Genomic DNA, 24,689 nt, shown 5'->3' with positions numbered 1-24,689 from the left:
GGACAATAGAGCCCCGAGTACCAGGCCATTAGGACCTGATGGAGGGACAATAGAGCCCTGAGTACCAGACCATTAGGACCTGATGGAGGGACAATAGAGCCCTGAGTACCAGACCATTAGGACCTGATGGAGGAACAATAGAGCCCTGAGTACCAGACCATTAGGACCTGATGGAGGGACAAGAGCCCTGAGTACCAGACCATTAGGACCTGATGGAGGGACAATAGAGCCCTGAGTACCAGACCATTAGGACCTGATGGAGGGACAATAGAGCCCTGAGTACCAGGCCATTAGGACCTGATGGTAGTTAGCAAGTTGGGTAATTAAAGCATATCCAGAGTGCATAACAGGAGATCACCGTGACTCTCACGTGGAATTTTACTGCAATCAGCCGATGTGGCGGTAATTTGGTCACCGCAACAGCCCTAGGGCTGCCATCCTATTGTGTTGAATTATTTACAGTACCAGAAAGTACCCATTGATAGCACATTATCGCCAATGAAATACCATGGTATTAATACCAGAGAAAACAAAAATCACCTAAAACATTACAAGCAACGTTTTCAAGGTAGAGAACTGTACTCTGACCCAGCCAGCATCATCTTGTACTTTGTACATGGTCACTGGTGAGGCCATAGACTACAGCCAAAACCAACAATCCATTTCATTCTCTTTGATAGCAAGGTCTCAGTCCTGTGTACTGGAATGAAATACACAGTTCATTCACAGGCTGTGAATGTGAAATCCAACTCCACAAACAAAAAAAACCAAGACCATGGTTTTACAGAAACTTTTGATTTTATTCACACCATTTTCTACTCCAACTATGTTAGAACTGAAACGTCAATCCGCTACTTTCCTATGTTGAGCGTTCATTCTCCTGTAACACGCTATGAAAAATTCAAATACATATGGTTTAGAAATAAATCAGAAGAGGACAGGCGATTGTGTAATGGTTTTGAGGGTCTTCGACATCTCTCCTTGTAGCCTCCTGCTTTTTGACCGCAAAAAGAAAGAAAGAACAAGACATTTTCAACCCAGCTCAGATGGGGCTTGGAAAGAAGACTAGCTTTGACGTTGGTAAAGCATTTACATTTGGGACAGACCATAAAAAGCCAAAATACAGATAATGGTAACTAGAGGAATATACTACTTGGGAACACCACAAAACACAATACCATTGACAAAAAAAGTACCATTTACAAATGTGTATTCTTCAATTTAGCATTTCATAGAAACAAAAATTGCAAACTTTGGAGTAAACAAATCGACTATATACACCGAGGTAAAAACACATTTCTCTTTAGGAGGCATTTTCCTTAGGTTTGACCTTGTTATATCCTGTTAATTACATTTTTTTCCCCCCTTCAGCTTTTTAATATTTTATTTATAAAGAAAGTGATGCTGACATTGGAACACAAATCACATGCAGCTTGTAAGAACCAATAAGAGAGTATAGTCCAACCAATTGCAGGCACCGTTTAAACAGGATAAAGCTTTCTACTACACAATGGTCTCACTACAGCAGGCACACAGAACAGGAGCAGAACGGTCGGCTGTTCTTTTAGCAAGCAGGGCCCTTTCGTGACACCAACCATTGCTTTCCTTTCTCTGGTTATTAATTGGCAGTCGTAAAGTATCTCTAGAATGATAATGCCTGCGCCCCCCCCGGTATTCTTCAGTGTCTGGTAATTAGCGTTGATAGAAAGATTGGTAAAACTGTGACCCAACAATAGGAACCAGTATGTTGCGGTTTTACCAACTGGGCATATGCATGACTTTTGAAGAGATTATGCAAATTGTGCTCTGGTTTGCGGCCTCGGGGAAGGTGGAGCCATCGGAGTTTAGTTTCAGTGCTCAAAAAAACAAAGAAGAAGCTTGGCATAGCTGGCAACATTGGCATGTCTCCCTGGCCTCAATTAGATCACACAATAGCAAACTCAGCTTGGTTAATTAGTGTTGATCCTCGCTCGGTGCAACAGTACTGTGTTTGTCTGAGCAGACTGCATATCCAGCAGTGCCCTCAACACCATTCGCTTGCTAGTTATAGAATTACCAGATCATATCATTGGTTTGGGTCACAAAAGGGCACGTACAGCCAACAACCCTCCCTCCCTCCTCAACCCTTTACCTCCTGGCTGCCTGCTGCCTGGGACCTCCTGGCTGCCTGGGACCTCCTGGCTGCCTGGGACCTCCTGGCTGCCTGGGACCTCCTGGCTGCCTGCTGCCTCCTGGCTGCCTGCTGCCTGCTGCCTCCTGGCTGCCTGCTGCCTCCTGGCTGCCTGCTGCCTGGGACCTCCTGGCTGCCTGCTGCCTGGGACCTCCTGGCTGCCTGCTGCCTGGGACCTCCTGGCTGCCTGCTGCCTGGGACCTCCTGGCTGCCTGCTGCCTGGGACCTCCTGGCTGCCTGCTGCCTGGGACCTCCTGGCTGCCTGCTGCCTGGGACCTCCTGGCTGCCTGCTGCCTGGGACCGCCTGGCTGCCTGCTGCCTGGGACCTCCTGGCTAGTGTTTCTATTACAATGTCTGGGTGGAACTTGAGCAGAATGAAGGCACAGAAAGGTTTGGAAAGCCGCGACTAATTGTGTCAACCCATTTTTGATGAAACCAGAGGTGCAAAAAGTATGGTTGTTTTTTCTGTTAACCTGTAGCGTGAACCTTGTTTCAAGGGGAAATTGCCTTGCATATCACTGAGAAACAGGAATACCTGGATGTGTAATGTGTTTTTTTACAGTCACTGCAAGAAGTCACATTTGATTTTGAAAACCAAAAGAAAGGCTGCTGGTGATTTTTAAGACAGAAATGTTGGTCGGATACGGAATGAACGTTGGCCCAGTGTTGACGACAGAGGCATAGATAGAGAAGTAGACAGCTGAACTGCTGCCGTTGTTGAGTGGTGTAGTTGTAATGTCCCAGAGAATGACCTTACCACTATCACACTGTCCGAGATCCAGCATATTACACACACACACACACACCAAATTCAGCATGATGAAATTTCAGCCATTTTTCTTTCTCGTTTTGTTCGCCATGTTTCATAGCAGCAATATCCGTTAGTCTCTCTTAATATTAGGATAGATTTCACGGTTTTTGTTCACTATTTTTTTGGCTGACCAACTGTGCAAGACAGAGATTCCAGCCAATAATACAAGAGATAATATCTAGATATTTACATGTACCAAGGAACCATTCACACCAGTGTGTGACACAGCATATAATCATTCAGTATCAAAAGAGGCGCTTTTCTTTCTGTTCAACTCAATGTAAAGATGACCTTCCATTCCTGAAGCTAATCAGAGATAACAAGGAAACACTTCAAGGACTACTTCTGCACTTATCTACAGGAGGAGGGTTACCAGCATTCTAGATGAAGACTGACCTGATGCAGAGAGAGAGAGAGAGACGCAGAGAGAAACAAGGAAACAGAGAGAGAAGTCCCTGAACTCACCCTTGGGGAACACCAACAGTGAATAGTCATGTAGAGACAAAAGCATCATGGTACAGATTTAATAAGAGGCATATGATATGTTGTATTGTTATGCCATCTGGCCTCCCCTGGTTTCAGAACAGAACAGAGTGTCTCTGGCCTCCCCTGGTTTCAGAACAGAACAGAGTGTCTCTGGCCTCCCCTGGTTTCAGAACAGAACAGAGTGTCTCCGGCCTCCCCTGGTTTCAGAACAGAACAGAGTGTCTCCGGCCTCCCCTGGTTTCAGAACAGAACAGAGTGTCTCCGGCCTCCCCTGGTTTCAGAACAGAACAGAGTGTCTCTGGCCTCCCCTGGTTTCAGAACAGAACAGAGTGTCTCTGGCCTCCCCTGGTTTCAGAACAGAACAGAGTGTCTCCGGCCTCCCCTGGTTTCAGAACAGAACAGAGTGTCTCTGGCCTCCCCTGGTTTCAGAACAGAACAGAGTGTCTCCGGCCTCCCCTGGTTTCAGAACAGAACAGAGTGTCTCTGGCCTCCCCTGGTTTCAGAACAGAACAGAGTGTCTCTGGCCTCCCCTGGTTTCAGAACAGAACAGAGTGTCTCCGGCCTCCCCTGGTTTCAGAACAGAACAGAGTGTCTCCGGCCTCCCCTGGTTTCAGAACAGAACAGAGTGTCTCCGGCCTCCCCTGGTTTCAGAACAGAACAGAGTGTCTCTGGCCTCCCCTGGTTTCAGAACAGAGTCAGACGTTTTGTAGTAACACAGATGGATAAATACAATGCATCCAAACAGCAGACTGTTCAAGAGGCATTCAAAAGAAGAATACAATAAAATAAGAAACTCAAAACAACCTGATGGCCACACAGGTAAACCTGCAGATAGGTCAGAAGAAGTACACTTGTAGACAAACAATCACATATCTTTTGGGGCTCCATTGTCTCTCTATTGTGATGGTTTGCGGTACCGTATTTAAAAAAACATGCTGAAATAGAGCAAGAAACTCGAATGACATCAAGACTGTGGACATACCAAAACGAACACAATCCAAATTGGTATAAATAGGCAGCTTGCAGGTTTAGGCGTGTGGCAATAGGATATCTTACAAATACAAACCAAAACATTACTTATTAAATCTGCTGCTACATTGACTTGTATTCCTTTATATAGAACATTGACCCTACTTTATAATAGTAATTATTTATAAATCTTACTTTTTACATAACAAGATTGACTCTCTCCATTGGTCCCTTAAGGCTAAGCTGAAATGTCAAGCAGTTCACACAGTGATACTATGTTGTTTTTCTAGTAGTAGAAAAAGTTGCCTCAAAAAAAAAAACATTGGAAACATATGGCTTAGTAAAAATCCATTTTCTATATTTAAATGAATGTACCTCAACCTTGTTTTGTCTTTGTAGAGACATGTGCCGTCACACACTTTGAAACAACCCAAAGAAGGGAAAAAAAAGTGAAATCCAACAATGCATGATTATAGAACAACTCCAGTAATGACTTGTTTCTTCTTCCTTAAAGCCACCATGGAGGGGGGGGGTCGTAGTGTAGTCCAGTGGGTAGTACTAACACCCCTATCAGTCTGGTATTCAGTGAGTCATTAGAGCTCTCCCATATACAGTAGAAAGAGACAGAGAGAAGACGGGAAGGGAGAGAGACATCCCTTGAGTAGATGGCACCAACAAGTTGGTGTTGTGGCTGCCGTTGTGGCTGCCCCAGGCAGCGTGGCGAGGTCACGTCCTACCATTTGCATAGGAGGGTTTACTCCATGCTGCTCCTCCAGCTCTGAGAGGGTTTACTCCATGCTGCTCCTCCAGCTCTGAGAGGGTTTACTCCATGCTGCTCCTCCAGCTCTGAGAGGGTTTACTCCATGCTGCTCCTCCAGCTCTGAGAGGGTTTACGCCATGCTGCTCCTCCAGCTCTGAGAGGGTTTACTCCATGCTGCTCCTCCAGCTCTGAGAGGGTTTACTCCATGCTGCTCCTCCAGCTCAGAGAGGGTTTACGCCATGCTGCTCCTCCAGCTCTGAGAGGGTTTACTCCATGCTGCTCCTCCAGCTGAGGGCTTCTGTCAATACTCCATACAATCTCACACACACACACACACACACACACACACACACACACACACACACACACACACACACACACACACACACACACACACACACACACACACACACACACACACACACACACACACACACACACACACACACACAAACATGAGGGTTGAAGGGGTTGGTTTAAAGCAGTGGCACCAGTTAACACCTGGCTTGGAAGGCATGGTGGCGACTGTGGAGCTGTTGTAGTTGATGTTGTAGCAGCAGAACAGAGTATTTAAAATAGATACACTATCTATATTGCATATGTCATAGCATGTTCGCCAAGACTGAATGAGGTCATGTCCGGTTGGTTGGAGACTGACTGAGGTCATGTCCGGTTGGTTGGAGACTGACTGAGGTCATGTCCGGTTGGTTGGAGACTGATTGAGGTCATGTCCGGTTGGTTGGAGACTGACTGAGGTCATGTCCGGTTGGTTGGAGACTGAATGAGGTCATGTCCAGCTTGTTTTTTTTGTTGCAAACAATCTAAACAAATAAATTAAACAGACCTGTAGTCCCTCGGTACTGTGATACATAGAGAGAAAAGGGATAAACACACGGTGTGACATGCTCTGGAGAGACGAGTCCACAGCACACCAGCATCTCTCCATGGCAACACACACAAATAACTACAATAAAATTATTGTTAATAAGTACCAGATGGTCCTAAATAAAACGAAAGTTTGTTTGTTCAGTCTTTTTCAAAGGCGGTTCTTGTCGAGTTCGAGCCACCGCAGCCAGTGACAGAATGTAACACTTGTTTAATGGAGGCATTGACACCTGAATGTTATGACCAGTAGTCATGAAACCTGGGGGTTTCTGGGTGGTGTTTTGATGATCCTTTCCTCCGGTTTGCAGATGGGTCTGTGGCAGGGCGGGACTACGGCTGTCTGTAATCACTGTTATAGGTCCTTCACGAGCACTGGGTGAGGAGATCCCACCAATCGTGAGGCCAGGGGGTGGGGTCTGAACTGACACAGGTTGGTGGTGGTGTGTAGTGGGGACAGCTTTAGCACCCAGTCATACCACTTCTCTCCCAACACTCTCTGACAACATCCCTCCACCAGATCCATCCACCTCTATGAGACAGAAAATCGCGCCAGTCGGCACGGCGACAAATCTAAAGATGACCGCGTTTAGAGAGGGGTTGGGGGGGGGGGGGTGTCAGAGTAAAACTTCACCATGCTGCATCGCTTCCCCTTTCAAACCAAGAGGAGGAGCAGCATGAAGAGAACTAATGATGGTAATGAAAAATAATAATATTCAGAATAATATAATAAGACTAAGGAAAGGTCTACATCTTGATGCCCTCTGATTGGCTGAGCTGGGACAGGGTCTTCTTGATGCGCAGCGCTGTGAGGCGGGCGGCTCCGTTGGCGTACCAGCACTCCCTCATGATCTTAGCCATCACCCGCAGAGCCTGGAGAGAAGGAGAGAGTAAGGGAGTTAGGGATGATAAAACATCACTAATTGGAATGTAGAGGCAATGTGTAGGAGTCCTTTTAATCATGGATATGATATTAAATAAAATAAAAAAGTGAGGTTTTGTATTTCCAGCACCACAGAGCGAGGCAATGTACCAGTGTGTGTCACACACACACACACCCTCGATCAAACGCGGAGTGGCCAGGGCTTTTTTAATCGTTTCCACTTTTATACTCCCGAGAGGATGTGACCATTGGGCAGACAAGGTTACCCAATACCTACCTCCTATAAAACCAGGACTAATTGCTCATTCCTCTAAAGCTTGTTTAAGAAGGTAACAGTTTGTTTTGGGGGGGGGGAAGCTGGAATGAGACTCTGAAGAATTATTTTTGCCAGCCTTGTAAACAGCGTCTGTGTTCAGCCCATCATTTGTCTACATTTCTCAGAGGCCTGTCGAGGACATAATCTTGGGGATTTCCACCAGCGCTTATTAAGACAGAGTGAACTAAGTGTGACAAATACCACTCCAGAGCCTTCTGACAAGTAGGCCTCTCTAACACATCTCCTACAGTAGAGACCACATCAGCGTCTCTCGTATGTGCTCCAGTTGTGAGTAACTGTTCAACATGATTACTCAAGCATTCGCATAAACACGACATTTATAAAAAAATATATATATATATATATTTAAAAAAAATGTTACCTTAATTTAATGTGGACACCTGTTAAAATTGGTGGATTCGGCTATTTCAGCCACACCCGTTGTTGACAAGTGTATAAAATCGAGCACACAGCTACGCAATCTCCATAAACAGACATTAGCAGTAGAATGGCCTTACTGAAGAGCTCAGTGACTTTCTAAGTGGCACCGTCAATTAGTCAAATTTCTGCCCTGCTAGAGCTGCCCCGGTCAACTGTAAGTACTGTTATTGTGAAGTGGCAACGTTTAGGAGCAACAATGGCTCAGTCGTGAAGTGGTCAGCCACACAAGCTCACAGAACAGGACCGTCGAGTGCTGAAGCACGTAGCGCGTAAAAATCCTCTGTTCTCGGTTTCAACACTCACTGCAGAGTTCCAAACTGCCTCTGGAAGCAACGTCAGCACAAGAACTGTTTGTTGGGAGCTTCATGAAATGGGTTTCCATGGCCGAGCATCCGCACACAAGCCTAAGATCACCATGCGCAATGCCAAGCGTCGGCTGGAGTGGTGTAAAACTTGCCTCCATTGGACTTCTGGAGCATTTGAAACGCGTTCTCTGGAGTGATGAATTACACTTCACCATCTGGCAGTTCGACTGACGAATCTGGGTTTGAAAAAAAGTCTCTCTCTCAGAATACCAAAACTGCCCAAGCAGGCCCACTTCCTATATGGTCTGTCTGCAAAGGAAGTCCTAAGAGAAGTCCTTACGAGAGTAATCTGTACCTCTGGCCATGCGCCTGGAAATAATGCTAAACTACACCACTGTCTGTTTGGAGACTGGGCCCCCCCACCAACACTGTCTGTTTGGAGACTGGGCCCCAAGGTGGGCCCCCCATCTGTGTTTAGGGCCTGACCTGTGAAGGAGCGGTGGATGATGAGGCACCATCTGCCCATTCGCACATTAAACCACCTCAGCCGTAGATACCTTCAATGACAGCCATGAGAGAAGAGTCGTCGTAAAATGACTGAAATATTTACAGTACCAGTCATAAGTTTCGACACGCCTACTCATTCAAGAGTTTCTTTAATTTGACTATTTTCTACATTATAGAATAATAGTGAAGACATCAAAACTATGAAATTACACATATGGAATCATGTAGTAACCAAAAAAAGGATTAAACAAATCAAAATACATTTTATATTTGAGATTCTTCAAAGTAGCCACCCTTTGCCTTGATGACAGCTTTGCACTCTTGGCATTCTCTCAACCAGCTTCATGAGGTAGTTACCTGGAACGAATTTCAATTAAAACAGGTGTGTGTGCCTTGTTAAAAGTTAATTTGTGGAATTTCTTTCCTTCTTAATGCATTTGAGCCAATCAGTTGTGTTGTGACAAGGTAGGGTTGGTATACAGAAGATAGCCCTATTTGGTAAAAGACGAAGTCCATATTATGGCAAGAACAGCTCAAATAAGCAAAGAGAAACGACAGTCCATCATTACTTTAAGACATGAAAGTCAGTCAATCGGAAAATTTCAAGAACTTTCAAGAAGCGCTATGACGAAACTCTCATGAGAACCGCCACAGGAAAGAAAGACCCAGAGTTACCTCTGCTGATAAGTTCATTAGAGTTACCAGCCTCAGATTCCAGCCTAAATAAATGCTTCAGAGTTCAAGTAACAGACACATCTCAATAATTGTTCAGAGGAGACTGCATGAAATCAGGCCTTCACGGTCAAATTGCTGAAAAAAGATCACTACTAAAGGGCACCAATAATAAGAAAAGACTTGGGCAAAAAAACACAAGCAATGGACATTGGACTGGTAGAAATCTGTCCTTTGGTCTGATGAGTCCAAATTTGACATTTTTGTTTCCAACCATCTTTGTGAGACGTAGAGTTGGTGAACGGATGATCTCCGCATGTGTGGTTCCCACCATGAAGCATGGAGGAGGTGTGATGGTGCTTTGTTGGTGACACTGTCTGATTTATTTAGAATTCTTGGCACAATTAACCAGCATGGCTACCACAGCATTTTGCAACGATGCACCATCCCATATGGTTTGCGCTTAGTGGGATGTCATCTGTTTTTGAACAGGACAATGACCCAAAACATACCTCCAGGCTGTGTAAGGGCAAATTGGACCAAGATGACCTGGGCTCTACAATTATCCAACCTCAACCCAATTGAGATGGTTTGGGATAACTTGGACTGCAGAGTGAAAGAAAAGCATCCAACAAGTGCTCAGCATGTGGGAACTCCTTCAAGACTGTTGGAAAAGCATTCCAGGTGAAACTGGTTGAGAGAATGCCAAGCTGTCATCAAAAGGGTACTACTTAAAATCTAAAATATATTTTTTGATTACTACATGATTCCATGTGTTATTTCATAGTTTTGATGTCTTCACTGTTATTGTACAATATAGAAACTAGTAAAAGTAAAGAAAAACACTTGAAGGAGTAGGTGTCCAAACTTTTGACTGGTAATGAATGTATGTATGTATGTATGTATGTATGTATGCATGTATATACGTACGTACGTACGTACGTACGTACGTACGTACGTACGTACGGTTGAAATCGGAAGTTTACATACAAAAGTTGGAGTCATTAAAACTCATTTTTCAACCACTCCACAAATTTCTTGTTAACAAACTATAGTTTTGGCAAGTCAGTTAGGACATCTACTTTGTGCATGACAAGTAATTTTTCCAACAATTGTTGACAGATTATTTCACTTATAATTCACTGTATCACAATTCCACTGGGTCAGAAGTTTACATACACTAAGTTGACTGTGCCTTTAAACAGCTTGGAAAATTCCAGAAAATTATGTCATGGCTGTATTTCAAGGCCTACCTTCAAACTCAGTGCCTCTTTGCTTGACATCATATGAAAATCAAAAGAAATCAGCCAAGACCTCAGAAAACAAATTGTAGACCTCCACAAGTCTGGTTCATCCTTGGGAGCAATTTCCAAATGCCTGAAGGTACCACGTTCATCTGTACAAAGAATAGTACCCAAGTATAAACACCATGGGACCAGGTAGCCGTCATACCGCTCAGGAAGGAGACACGTTCTGTCTCCTAGAGATGAACGTACTTTGGTGCGAAAAGTGCAAATCAATCCCAGAACAACAGCAAATGACCTTGTGAAGATGCTGGAGGAAACAGGTAAAAAAGTATCTATATACACAGTAAAACAAGTCCTATATCGACATAACCTGAAAGGCCGCTCAGCAAGGAAGAAGCCACGGCTCCAAACCGCCATAAAAAAGCCAGACTACGTTTTGCAACTGCACATGAGGACAAAGATCGTACTTTTTGGAGAAATGTCCTCCAGTCTGATGAAACAAAAATAGAACTGTTTGGCCATAATAACCATCATTATGTTTGGAGGAAAAAGGTGCAGGCTTGCAAGCCGAAGAACACCATCCCAACAGCATCATGTTGTGGGGGTGCTTTGCTGCAGGAGGGACTGGTGCACTTCACAAAATAGATGGCATCAATAGGATGGACAATTATGTTGATATATTAAAGCAACATCTCAAGACATCAGTCAGGAAGTTAAAGCTGGGTCTTCCAAATGGACAATGACCCCAAGCATACTTCCAATGTTGTGGCAAAACGTCTTAAGGACAACAAAGTCAAGGTATTGGAGTGGCCATCACAAAGCCCTGACCTCAATCCCTATAGAAAATGAGTGGGCAGAACTGAAAAAGCGTGTGTGAGCAAGGAGACCTACAAACCTGACTCAGTTACACCAGCTCTGTCAGGAGGAATGGGCCAAAATTCACCAAACTTATTGTGGGAAGCTTGTGGAAGGCTACCCGTAACATTTGACCCAAGTTAAATAATTTAAAAGGCAATGCTACCAAATAAACAATTTAAATCAGAAAAAAACAATTTAATCAATTTTAGAATCAGGCTGTAACGTAACAAAATGTGGGAAAAGTCAAAGCGTCTGAATACATTCCGAATGCACTGTATATAGATAGACCTACTGTTTCTATATACATGTAAGGGAGGTTAACCAGATACAGTTTCAACAGGTTGAATGTCTTGACATGCTGTGTTAGTTGTATTGTATGTATGAGCGTGATCAATTGGCATTGATTTGTTACAATGCTCAATATTTGTGTTGTGGTGTCTACAAAAAAACACATTTTGGTATGGTGGGGTGGGGGGGGCAGCAGGGATATTTGAGATCAAGATTCTCAAATGCATTTTCTGGTCAAACCATAAATATATCTTAATATTTATGCCAATTAGACTGTCATTTTGGTATCAGGGACAGAGTTCTCAGTATCTTGCAAGCTATTTTGGCCAGGTCATAGCTACCAGATTAGATTACAGGATTTTATTACTGTGGATTGACTCTAATCTAACGTATCAGTTTTTACAGTCAATAAACAGGGACACCAATAAACGGAGGGGGAGGCGGGAGAGACAGAGACCGAAAGAGAGAGAAAGAGGGCGTAAAGAGAGAGAAAGACCAAAAGAGAAAGCGAGAAAGAGGGCGTAAAGAGAGAGAAAGACAGAAAGAGGGCGTAAAGAGAGAGAAAGAGGGCGTAAAGAGAGAGAAAGAGACAGAGAGACCGAAAGAAAGAGAAAGAGGGCGTAAAGAGAGAAAGAGGGCGTAAAGAGAAAGACCAAAAGAGAAAGCGAGAAAGAGGGCGTAAAGAGAGAGAAAGAGACAGACCGAAAGAGACAGAGGGTGTCAAGTAAAATGAGAGTGTGAAGGGGGAAAACTTGAGACGGTGAGAGAGGGAGAGTTGCAACACACTTACTTCCCCTAGGGTGGGAAGTAACCTTTATTTAACTAGGCAAGTCAATTAAGAACAAATTCTTATTTTACAATGACGGCCTACCCCGGACAAACCCTCCCCTAACCCGGACAACGCTGGGCCAATTGTGTGCCGCTTATGTGACACGTGAGTCTTACTGAGATAGATGGACACATGGGAGAGTTTTAGGTTTGTGGGCTGTGATCTTTCATGGTTTATACGCACCGTGATGCAGACAGTAGTTCGGAAAGACTATCTGGAGAGAAATCCTCTGGTGTGGATTTTCAGTTGAAGAAATTGGCAAGTTAATACGGCCGCATCAAAGAGAAGACGCTACACATTCCCACGAGGTGATTCCCACTTCAGAACGAGGAATGTGAAAGGTTTAAAACACCAAAGAGAGATATGTGTATGTGTATGTGTGTGCGTCACCTACCTCACAGCTCTGCCACCTGTTTGGAATGTTGGGTCGTAGCTTCTGATCACACACCACCCGCCTCATCTCCTCCACAGAAGGGTCTGACTGCACCAGGTCATGGTATGGCAGCTGGTAGTCTTCAACGATGCCTGACGCAAAACACGTCAGACGCGTTAAAATACATCACAATAGCTGACAGAGTGCAATACAAAAAACAAAACTTTATTGTTCCTCAAGGGAAAATTGTGTTTACCCTCTGCTTAATATACATCAAAAGTAGCTCATATACTTCAATGAATTGTATGTGATTTTTATATATTACACTGAACAAAACTGTAAACGCAACATGTAAAGTGTTGGTCCCATGTTTCATGAGCTGAAATAAAAAGAACACAGAAATGTTCCATACCCACAAAAATATTATTTCTCTCAAAATGTCTGCACACATTTGTTTACATCCAGATTAGTGAGCATTGCTTCTTTGCCAAGATAATCCATCCACCTGACAGGTATGACATATCAAGATAAATAAACAGCATGATCGTTACATAGGTGCACCTTGTGCTGGGGACAATAAAAGGCCACGGACAACACAATGCCACAGATGTTTCAAGTTTTGAGGGAGCGTGCAATTGGCATGCTGCCTGCAGGAATGTCCACCAGAGCTGTTGCCAGATAACTTCATTCATTTCTCCACCATATGCCGCCTCCGACATCATTTTAGAAAATCTGGCAGTACGTCCAACTTGCCTCACAACCGCAGACCACATGTAACCATGCCAGCCCAGGACTTTCACATCCGGACTTTTCACCTGTGGGATTGCCTGAGGGGGGGAGGGGGGTTCTGAGGAGTACTTCTGTCTGTAATAAACCCCTTTTGTGGGGAAAATTGCAAATTGGCTGGGCCTGGCTCCCAAGTTGGTGGGTGGGCCTGGTTCCCAAGTGCCCTCCTAGGCCCACCCATGGCAGCGCCCCTGCCCAGTCATGTGAAATCCATAGATTAGGGCCTAATGAATTTTCTTCAATTGACTGATTTCCTTCTGCACGTAACGTTTATATTTTTGTTCAATACAGCCAGAGAAATAGCTAATGAACGAATAAACTTGCCATGTGCCATTATTATATTATTCAGTAACTGTTGTTATCAGGGGGGCAAACAATAATTAATTACCACTACCGAAGTTAAAAATATATATTAAACCTTTATTTAAATCAAGGGACATTGATAACTGAGTGACTATAGGGGGGGACCAACACACGTACCTGCCAGAGTACATCTACTGTATAACTGAGTGACTATAGGGGGGGACCAACACACGTACCTGCCAGAGTACATCTACTGTATAACTGAGTGACTATAGGGGGGGACCAACACACGTACCTGCCAGAGTACATCTACTGTATAACTGAGTGACTATAGGGGGGGGGACCAACACACGTACCTGCCAGAGTACATCTACTGTATAACTGAGTGACTATGGGGGGGGACCAACACACGTACCTGCCAGAGTACATCTACTGTATAACTGAGTGACTATGGGGGGGGACCAACACACGTACCTGCCAGAGTACATCTACTGTATAACTGAGTGACTATGGGGGGGACCAACACACGTACCTGCCAGAGTACATCTACTGTATAACTGAGTGACTATAGGGGGGACAAACACACGTACCTGCCAGAGTACATCTACTGTATAACTGAGTGACTATAGGGGGGGGGGACCAACACACGTACCTGCCAGAGTACATCTACTGTATAACTGAGTGACTATAGGGGGGGGGGGACCAACACACGTACCTGCCAGAGAGCATCGACTGGCTAACTGAGTGACTATGGGGGGGGGGACCAACACACGTACCTGCCAGAGAGCATCGACTGGCTATCTCCCAGAACACCAAGCCCATGGCGTAGATATCTGCCCTCTTAAACGACTCAAAATGCTTCATGTTTATCGAGTCGTCTAGCACCTCTGGTGCCATATACCTGGAGGGAGAGAGACAGTAATGTTGGTTAGATACTACTGTACACACACACACACACACACGTTTTACTATCCTTGTGGGGACCAAACAATTGATTACAATTCAATATAGTATTTGCCCTAAACCCTTAACCTAACCCTAATTGTACCCCTAAGTGTAAGCCTAAAATAGCCTTTATCCTTGTGGGGAGTCTGGGGACTGGTAAAATATCCCCTTGTTTGAATTTTCCTTGTTTTACTATCCTTGTGAGGACTTCTGGGGGCTCATTTATCAACAACGCATACATTTGTTACTAAATTCTGCCGGATGTGGAGATAAAAAATCACAAGCGTTCAAATCACAAGCGTTCATTTCGCAAGCCTTCATTTCACAAGCCTTCATTTCACAAGCCTTCATTTCACAAGCCCAATCCACAACCTTCCACACTGGAGGGAAAAAAATGTCTGAATTCCGTGAGCAGGTGTTGCATACGGACGATAAACACCATGAAATGCCTTCCTTACTAGATCTGGTGGTGAATTCCTTTTGAATTCATGTTTTATTTAACCTTAACTAGGCAAGTCGGTTAAGAACAAATTCTTATTTTACAATGCCTACCAAAAGGCCTCCTGTGGAGACCGGGGGCTGGGATTTAAAAAAATACACATCGGGACGAGAGAGACAACACTACATAGAGATCTAAGACGACAACATAGCAAGGCAGCATCACATGACATGACAGCACAGCACGGCAGCAGCAGAAAACATGGTACAAACATTATTGGGCACAGACAACAGCACAAAGGGCAAGAAGGTAGAGACAACAAGCAAAGCAGCCACAACTGTCAGTAAGCGTGTCCATGATTGAGTCTGTGAATGAAGAGACTGAGATAAAATTGTCCAGTTTGAGTGTTTATTGCAGCTCGTTCCAGTCGCTAGCTGCAGCAAACTGAAAAGAGGAGCGACCCAGGGATGTGTGTGCTTTGGGAACCTTTAACAGAATGTGACTGGCAGAACGGGTGTTGTATGTGGAGGATGAGGGCTGCAGTAGATATTTCAGATAGGGGGGAGTGAGGCCTAAGAGGCTTTTATAAATAAGCATCAACCAGTGGGTCTTGCGACAGGTATACAGAGATGACCAGTTTACAGAGGAGTATAGAGTGCAGTGATGTGTCCTATAATTCAGAACGCTCAAAGTAGTTAAAGAAGTTAATCAATATTTGCCCAACACTCCAAAGCATAAAATAATTAAAACCGTTCCTCAGTTTTTAATTAAAAAAAAGATTTGAAAAGAAACTACAATAAAACTGATTGCATCCTCAGCCAGGCGCAATTTCCCAACACAGTATGTCAGAGATATGAAACACTATCCACCTTAACATTTAGAGATGAAGCCAGCTAATCTACCGCAGTTTGGAAGTTTCCCGGCCTTTAGGCACAGATTTAGGATCAGTTTCCCTCTCCAGATCCTAACCTGCATCATTAGACTGACCTTAAATCAGTCTCCAGGGGCAACATCTCTAATCCTGTTAATGGCCATTTTGTTCCGTAAAGGGGGAAATCCCAGATTCCTAGCGGGAGATGAGAGGGGGGGGGGGGGGGGGTAATGTTTTGGGAAGGGGGCTCCCCACTCCTCTGGAAAGTTGGAGGCACAGGAAGGAAAGGTGTTAGCGGCGCTGGGCCTAATCTCCCTCCACAGTTCCAGTGGGGGGGTAAAGTCCCTGAGACTTCCGCCTAATTAAGCCCCACAGATTCCAGTGGGCCAGCCAGGTAGACAGACACACAGAGTCAGCCTGGACCAAAACACACAACCACCCGCCTGGCCCAGGGAGAAGGGGGAGAGCAAGAGAGAGACCAAAATGTACACTCGGTAAGCATAGCCTTGCTATTGAGACCAAAATGTACACTCAGTGAGCATAGCCTTGCTATTGAGAGAGGCCGCCATAGCCTGTCATCTCGCGAGAGCCAGGTCTGCCTATGTGCCCACGGCCCACAAAATGGAGGTGGAAACTAAACTACACTTCGAAACCTCCTGCCAAATGTATAACCACAGAGACACAAATGTCCCATAGACCAACACAGAATTTGAAAACAAATGAAAAGATTGAAAAACTCCCATATCTGTTAGGGTAAATATCGCAGTGTGCCGTCACAGCAGCAAGATGTGTGGCCCATTGCCATGAGAAAGGACATGCAGTGGAGAACAAACAAACACTGTAAACACAACCCATATTTATCTGTTTATTTTCCCTTTCATACTTCAACTACCTGTTACAACACTGTACTTAGCCAATAATATAACATTTGAAATGTTGATATTCTTTTAAAACGTTTGTTTAATGAGTGTAATGTTTACTGATGTTTCCCCCAGTTTATTTCACTTTTGTTTACTGTCTATTCCATTTGCTTTGGCAATGTAAACATATGTTTCCCATGCCAATTAAGCCCTTTGAATTGAATTGAGAGAGAGAGGAGAGGGAGCGCAAGAGAGGGAGGGGAGGAGAGCAGAGCAAGAGAGGGAGGGGTGGAGAGCAGAGCAAGAGAGGGAGGGGAGGAGAGGAGAGCAAGAGAGGGAGGGGAGGAGAGCAGAGAGAGAGGGAGGGGAGGAGAGCAGAGCAAGAGAGGGAGGGGAGGAGAGCAAGAGAGGGAGGGGAGGAGAGCAGAGAAAGAGAGGGAGGGGAGGAGAGGAGAGAGGGAGGGAGGGGAGGAGAGGAGAGAGAGAGAGGGGAGGAGAGGAGAGAGAGAGGGGAGAGGGGAGGAGAGCAGAGAGAGAGGGAGGGGAGGAGAGCAGAGCAAGAGAGGGAGGGGAGGAGAGCAAGTGAGGGAGGGGAGGAGAGCAAGTGAGGGAGGGGAGGAGAGGAGAGCAAGTGAGGGAGGGGTGGAGAGGAGAGCAAGTGAGGGAGGGGTGGAGAGGAGAGCAAGAGAGGTAAGGAAGGGAAGAGGGGACATGAAGGCAGAGAAAGCAAGTCACACAGGGTTCCACCTCTAGGCTAATGGCTAGCAGGTTCCCAGATGCTTGTCGAGGGCACTTAGACAAGGGAGGCAGGATTCAATCTGCTACCATTTGAGCGTGTTATTTTACATGGTGTCGTGTCCTAGAGCTGACCACGATACCAACAAGTGCAACAACAACAACAACAACTGATGTGAACTATGAATAATAGCATGAGATATTAATGAGCTGGGCCTCAGTTCTATACCAGCAGAGCTGTGTTACACAACACATTATGCTCCGTAGTCAGCAGAGTGTTGTAACACAGCTGCTCTGTGTGGCAGCCGGCCAGTCAATAACAGCAGCCGGAATAGAATCTACATCGTGGATCGGTGGGATGCTCGATAGGCTTGATATTTATTTAATTTACCTTTGTTTAACCAGGTAGGCAAGTTGAGAACAAGTTCTCATTTACAACTGCGACCTGGCCAAGATAAAGCAAAGCAGTTCGACAACATACAACAACACAGAGTTACACATGGAGTAAAAACAAACATACAGTCAATAATACAGTAGAAAAATAAGTCTATATACAATGTGAGCAAATGAGGTGAGATAAGGGTGTTAAAGGCAATAAAAAGGCCATGGTGGCAAAGTAAATACAATATAGCAATTAAAAACACTGGATATACACCGCAGAAGACTGAATCAAGACGGTGTTATTCAATAAGGAAGTAAAATCAGCGATATGGTTGTCAACACAATGTTCTCCTTTTCCTATTGGAGTTGAATTATAGAAGACATCGCATGTTGCTAGGTCTGGCGTCAGCTGGCATGAACGGCTGTGTGCGCGTGGCCATCATCCCCTGTGTGTGTTCCAAACACACAGGCTTGTCTGGTGGAAAAGGGGGAAATGTCATCGACGCTGCTGCAGGGTGGGAGAGACGGCACCATTGGTATGAGCGCCGCGTTTCCATGGCATGACTCATGCCGCGTGTTCCTCCTCCCCTCCCTACATACCTGCTACACCTCTCTGGAGAGCCGGGGAAGATGACCGGTTTCACTGCAACTTCACCTTTTGCCTATGGTGGCAAGTGGCAGCTGTGAGAGCCAAGATGGCGGTTCCCGTCACTACAAAAGACGGCTCAAAGGTGGCGGAATGACAGCCCCGTGGGGCTCCAGTTATCTTTGAGTTTCCCCACTCTGTGGATGGGGGCTCGGCAGCACTCTAGAGCCAGAATGGACAACCAGCTTCAAGGCACCTCCAGCCATTACAATGAGCTGTGGGAGCCAGAATGGCACCTCTCATCTCCCATCACATCATTACAGCGAATGACAGCTCGCGGAGCAGGTATGATCCCACCTGTTACCTTTTGATTCCTGCTCAATGGTCAATGTGGAGTAGTTTGAAGTTGTCACTGACCACATCAAAGAGCCGGCATGGCGGCTCACTCTTATCAAATTGTCATCCCAAATAACAGTCATAACAGAGCCCGAATGGGGGAATCCAGTTACCTTTTGGTCCCCACTCTGTGGTTGGGGGCGATGTCGATGGTGTCGGTGGCTGAGTCGTGGCGCACGGCCAGGCCAAGGTCGGCGATGCAGCACGTCCCGTTCTTCTTCACCAGGATGTTCTTAGATTTCAGATCCCTGTGGGCGATGGCCGGCTTCCCTGGAATTTATGACATATGGCGTTGAGGAAGAGAGAGGGCGAGAGAGAGAGAGGAAAAGAGGAGAGAAGAGAAAGAGAGGAAAAAGCATTAGACGAGAGCTCACTGATTCAAAAGAACATGATTGTATTTGACATGTTGAAGAGGGAGGAGGGGGGCAGGGAGGAGCCTCTCAGCAGTCTCTTCTTACTCCTTCCGTATACACTGATGTGAAAGAACTGGACAGCTGAAAGACCATTTTTAATTATGCTGTGTCTTCTTCATATGAAAATGGAGTCCATAATATGGTGCTGTAGATGTTATACACTAAACATCATGTAACAACATGAAACATGAAACAACAGGTAACATCATGAAACAACAGGTAACATCATGAAACAACAGGTAACATCATGAAACAACAGGTAACATCATGAAACAACAGGTAACATCATGAAACAACAGGTAACATCATGAAACAACAGGTAACATCATGAAACAACAGGTAACATCATGAAACAACAGGAAACATCATGAAACAACAGGTAACATCATGAAACAACAGGTAACAACAGGTAACATCATGAAACAACAGGTAACATCATGAAACAACAGGTAACATCATGAAACAACAGGTAACATCATGAAACAACAGGTAACATCATGAAACAACAGGTAACATCATGAAACAACAGGTAACATCATGAAACAACAGGTAACATCATGAAACAACAGGTAACATCATGAAACAACAGGTAACATCATGAAACAACAGGTAACATCATGAAACAACAGGTAACATCATGAAACAACAGGTAACATCATGAAACAACAGGTAACATCATGAAACAACAGGTAACATGAAACAACAGGTAACATGAAACAACATGAAACAACATGAAACATGTAACATCATGTAACAACATGTAACAACATGAAACATCATGTAACCTCACAACAAAATCTGCAGAGCTGCGATAATTGTATGCCCCTAATATTGAACATTTTGTTGGTGTCAAGAATTCTGTACAATAATTTTTGCTAAAAAGCACGACGTCTTGAATCTTGCATAATTTTATACATCAACTCATTCACCCTGTACCGTGGAATCGGTACATCAAAAATCTATTCCCAACTATTTTGCAATATGTATGGCACAGCCTATTTTTATTCCACCGCCAGATTTGATCCTTTATATATTGGGCACACAGACCAGTTCTTGATACACAACGGAAACTGTTGAGTGAAAAAACCCAGCAGCATTACAGTTCTTGACACAAAGCCGCGCACCTGGCACCTACTACCATATCCCGTTCAAAAGGCATTTCAATCTTTCGTCTTGCCCCTTCCCCCCCTCAATGGCACATAAACACAATTCATGTTTAAATTGTCTGAAAGCTTAAAAATCCCTCTTCATCCTGTCTCCTCCCCTTCATCTACACTGATTGAAGTGTATTTAACAGGTGACATCAATAAGGGATCATAGCTTAAACCTGGATTCACCTGGTCAGTCTATGTCATGGAAAGAGTTCATAATGTTTTATACACCAGTGTATGGTTTTACATATCATAAACCCTATTCGCTCTGGACTAGTATTACTAGAGAACGTTGGTTATGTAATTATTATTAACACCAAGATAATGGATTTCAATCAACCGTTCTCTGTCGTGGATGATGTTGGCTTTCGCCGACTGGTCGAGAACCGGTACACACTACCAAGTAGGCTCTATTTTTCCAGATGTTCCACTGCCGGAGTTACACAGTATTGTTGAAACACACCCATGAGCTACTTGCTATGGGCGTCACTGCTATTAGCTTCACGACTGACATTTGGACCAGCAATATCAGCCCCATGAGCATGCGGAGTCTGACAGCACAGAGGGTTGACGAGGATTTCGTACTGAGGAAAGCCATATTGCATGCTCAAGAATGTGCTGGTTCTCATACCGCTGCTGCTATTTTAAATGGCATTTGAGAACATGTTTGAAACTTGAAAACACTCCTAGCTCCAATCAAACAACTGACTGGATAAATAAGCTCAACTGTGTCAGCAGCAGATGTGATATCCTCTGTCATGGCATTGAAACACCTGCTCAACACAGACCGTGGGGTTGGAAAAGTACTCTAGCAGAGGCGATTCGGTGGCATTCTCTCTGAGCCTCTACTGTGTCGCCACCATGCTCGATGCTAGGTACTAGGACCGCTACTTCAAATGTAGATGTAGACAAGGAACAGGGTTTACGTGAAATGTTACAGACACAGCTGGACAAGATGGAAATGGACACCGTGACAGTGCACACTGAGGAAGAGAGGCCACGGACAGACAGAGCTGAAACTTTACTGCTTGACATGTATGATGAAAACCTGGTTGTGACTGAACAAATGAACAACGAAAACCGTACAGCAAGTAAGTGAAAGAAAGAAAGGTTTTGATGAAGTTTGACTGGTAATGAGGACATACTTAAATGCCAACAAAATTACTTTTTGGTCAGTGTATGTGTGTGTGTGTTTCAAACAATTTAACTGTACTAGAATGCTTAAAAGCCGCAAAATTGTAATATCGGTGAATACCGATATGCAGGCCATTCATACACAGTGCATTCGGAAAGTATTCAGACCCCTTCCTCATTCTAACATGTGAAAAACAGGTTCAGACATTTTGCAAATGTATTAAAAATAAGAAACTGAAATACCTTATTTACATAAGTATTCAGACCCTTTGCTATGAGACTCGAAATTGAGCTCATGTGCATCCTGTTTCCATTGATCATCCTTGAGATGTTTCTACAACTTGATTGGAGTCCACCTGTGGTAAATTCAATTGATTAGACATGATTTGGAAAGGCACACACCTGTCTATATAAGGTTCCACAGTTCACAGTGCATGTCAGAACGAAAACCAAGCCATTAGGTCGAAGGAATTGTCCGTAGAGCTCCGAGACAGGATTGTGTCGAGGCACAGATCTGGGGAAGGGTACCAAAAAAAATCTGCAGGTCCAAGAACACAGTGGCCTCAATCATTCTTAAATGGAAGAAGTTTGGAACCACCAAGACTCTTCTTTGAGCTGGCCGCCTGGCCAAACTGAGCAATCGGGGGAGAAGGGCCTTGGTCAGGGCGGTGACCAAGAACCTGATGGTCACTCTGACAGAGCTCCAGAGTTCTTCTGGCCAGCCGGAAGCCACTCCTCTGGAAAAGGCACATGAATGCCCGCTTGGAGTTTGCTCTGGTCTGATGAAACCAAGATTGAACCTGGCACCATCCCTACGGTGAAGCATGGTGGTGGCAGCATCATGCTGTGGGGATGTTTTTCAGCGGCAGGGACTGGAGACTAGTCAGGATTGAGGGAAAGATGAACGGACAAAACATCTCTGGAGAGACGTGAAAATAGCTGTGCAGCGACGCTCCCCATCCAACCTGACAGAGCTGGGAGAAACTCCCCAAATACAGGTGTGCCAAGCTTGTAGTGTCATACTCAAGACTCGAGGCTGCAATTGCTGTCAAGGATGCTTCAACAAAGTAATGAGTAAAGGGTCTGAATACTTATGTAAATGTGATATTTCAGTTTTTGCTTTGTCATTATGGGGTATTGTGTGTAGATTAAAAAATGATTTAAACCATTTTAGAATAAGTCTGTAATGTAACAAAATGTGGGAAAAGTCAAGGGGTCTGAATACTTTCCCAATGCACTGTATTGCTTATGCGCAGCACTTTGTTAAATTTATCGAACAGTTATTGTTTTCTTGCTCAAGACATGAGCAACACCTGTCATACTCAAGACATTTCTCTCAAAACACAGAGATGTCGATAGACACAGGAATAGTAGTATCAATTGACCTTGGAGTTTGCCAAAAAACAGTAGGTTATTCTGGCTGGAAATGTAAAAATTACTGCCATGGCAGATTCGGACAAGAATAAAATTACAGATGTGGTGTTTCGTGCTCATACATATAATTACATTACTCAACCTCCCCCAGTAAAACTAATCCCGTCCGAAAAAGGCCAAAGTCTGTGGGACCCAAGAGGGGTAAATACATACAGGGGAAGGTTATGGGATTACAACTAGACAGGCAGGGGGGTGGTAATAACAACAACTAGACAGGCAGGGGGTGGTAATAACAACAACTAGACAGGCAGGGGGGTGGTAATAACAACAACTAGACAGGCAGGGGGTGGTAATAACAACAACTAGACAGGCAGGGGGTGGTAATAACAACAACTAGACAGGCAGGGGGTGGTAATAACAACAACTAGACAGGCAGGGGGTGGTAATAACAACAACTAGACAGGCAGGGGGTGGTAATAACAACAACTAGACAGGCAGGGGGGTGGTAATAACAACAACTAGACAGGCAGGGGGGTGGTAATAACAACAACTAGACAGGCAGGGGGGTGGTAATAACAACAACTAGACAGGCAGGGGGTGGTAATAACAACAACTAGACAGGCAGGGGGGTGGTAATAACAACAACTAGACAGGCAGGGGGGTGGTAATAACAACAACTAGACAGGCAGGGGGTGGTAATAACAACAACTAGACAGGCAGGGGGTGGTAATAACAACAACTAGACAGGCAGGGGGTGGTAATAACAACAACTAGACAGGCAGGGGGTGGTAATAACAACAACTAGACAGGCAGGGGGTGGTAATAACAACAACTAGACAGGCAGGGGGTGGTAATAACAACAACTAGACAGGCAGGGGGTGGTAATAACAACAACTAGACAGGCAGGGGGTGGTAACAACAACAACTAGACAGGCAGGGGGTGGTAATAACAACAACTAGACAGGCAGGGGGTGGTAATAACAACAACTAGACAGGCAGGGGGTGGTAATAACAACAACTAGACAGGCAGGGGGTGGTAATAACAACAACTAGACAGGCAGGGGGTGGTAACAACAACTAGACAGGCAGGGGGTGGTAACAACAACAACTAGACAGGCAGGGGGTGGTAACAACAACTAGACAGGCAGGGGGTGGTAATAACAACAACTAGACAGGCAGGGGGTGGTAATAACAACAACTAGACAGGCAGGGGGTGGTAATAACAACTAGACAGGCAGGGGGTGGTAATAACAACAACTAGACAGGCAGGGGGTGGTAATAACAACAACTAGACAGGCAGGGGGTGGTAATAACAACAACTAGACAGGCAGGGGGTGGTAATAACAACAACTAGACAGGCAGGGGGTGGTAATAACTAGACAGGCAGGGGGTGGTAATAACTAGACAGGCAGGGGGTAATAACTAGACAGGCAGGGGGTAATAGTGTACAGTTAGAAGAGAAACTACAGAGGCCTGACAGGGATGATTTAACATCTATTTACAGATCCTGCAGGGGGA

General features: G+C 44.8%; 1 protein-coding gene across 4 annotated transcripts in view; it reads right to left on the bottom strand.

Annotated features, from left to right (window-relative positions):
* Nucleotides 1–779: 779 nt before the first annotated feature.
* LOC106579675 (TGF-beta receptor type-1) overlaps nucleotides 780–24,689 on the bottom strand; it is an 83,365-nt gene continuing 59,455 nt past the window's right edge. For 3 of the 4 annotated variants that reach the window (XM_014159802.2, XM_014159804.2, XM_014159805.2), the window contains 4 exons: nucleotides 19,213–19,369; nucleotides 14,663–14,787; nucleotides 12,819–12,949; nucleotides 780–6,951 (listed from right to left, as the gene is read on the bottom strand). In XM_014159802.2, the coding sequence (XP_014015277.1) occupies nucleotides 6,826–6,951; nucleotides 12,819–12,949; nucleotides 14,663–14,787; nucleotides 19,213–19,369 (539 nt within the window). In that variant the 3' untranslated portion in view covers nucleotides 780–6,825. The remainder of the gene's footprint in view (nucleotides 6,952–12,818; nucleotides 12,950–14,662; nucleotides 14,788–19,212; nucleotides 19,370–24,689) is intronic. The other variant, XM_014159803.2, reaches the window with a different exon arrangement.

Source organism: Salmo salar, chromosome ssa19 (assembly GCF_905237065.1).
Source record: "Salmo salar chromosome ssa19, Ssal_v3.1, whole genome shotgun sequence".
Taxonomy (NCBI): domain Eukaryota; kingdom Metazoa; phylum Chordata; class Actinopteri; order Salmoniformes; family Salmonidae; genus Salmo; species Salmo salar.
Note: the sequence above shows the minus strand (reverse complement) of the source record. Positions and strands in the feature narration are given on the sequence as shown.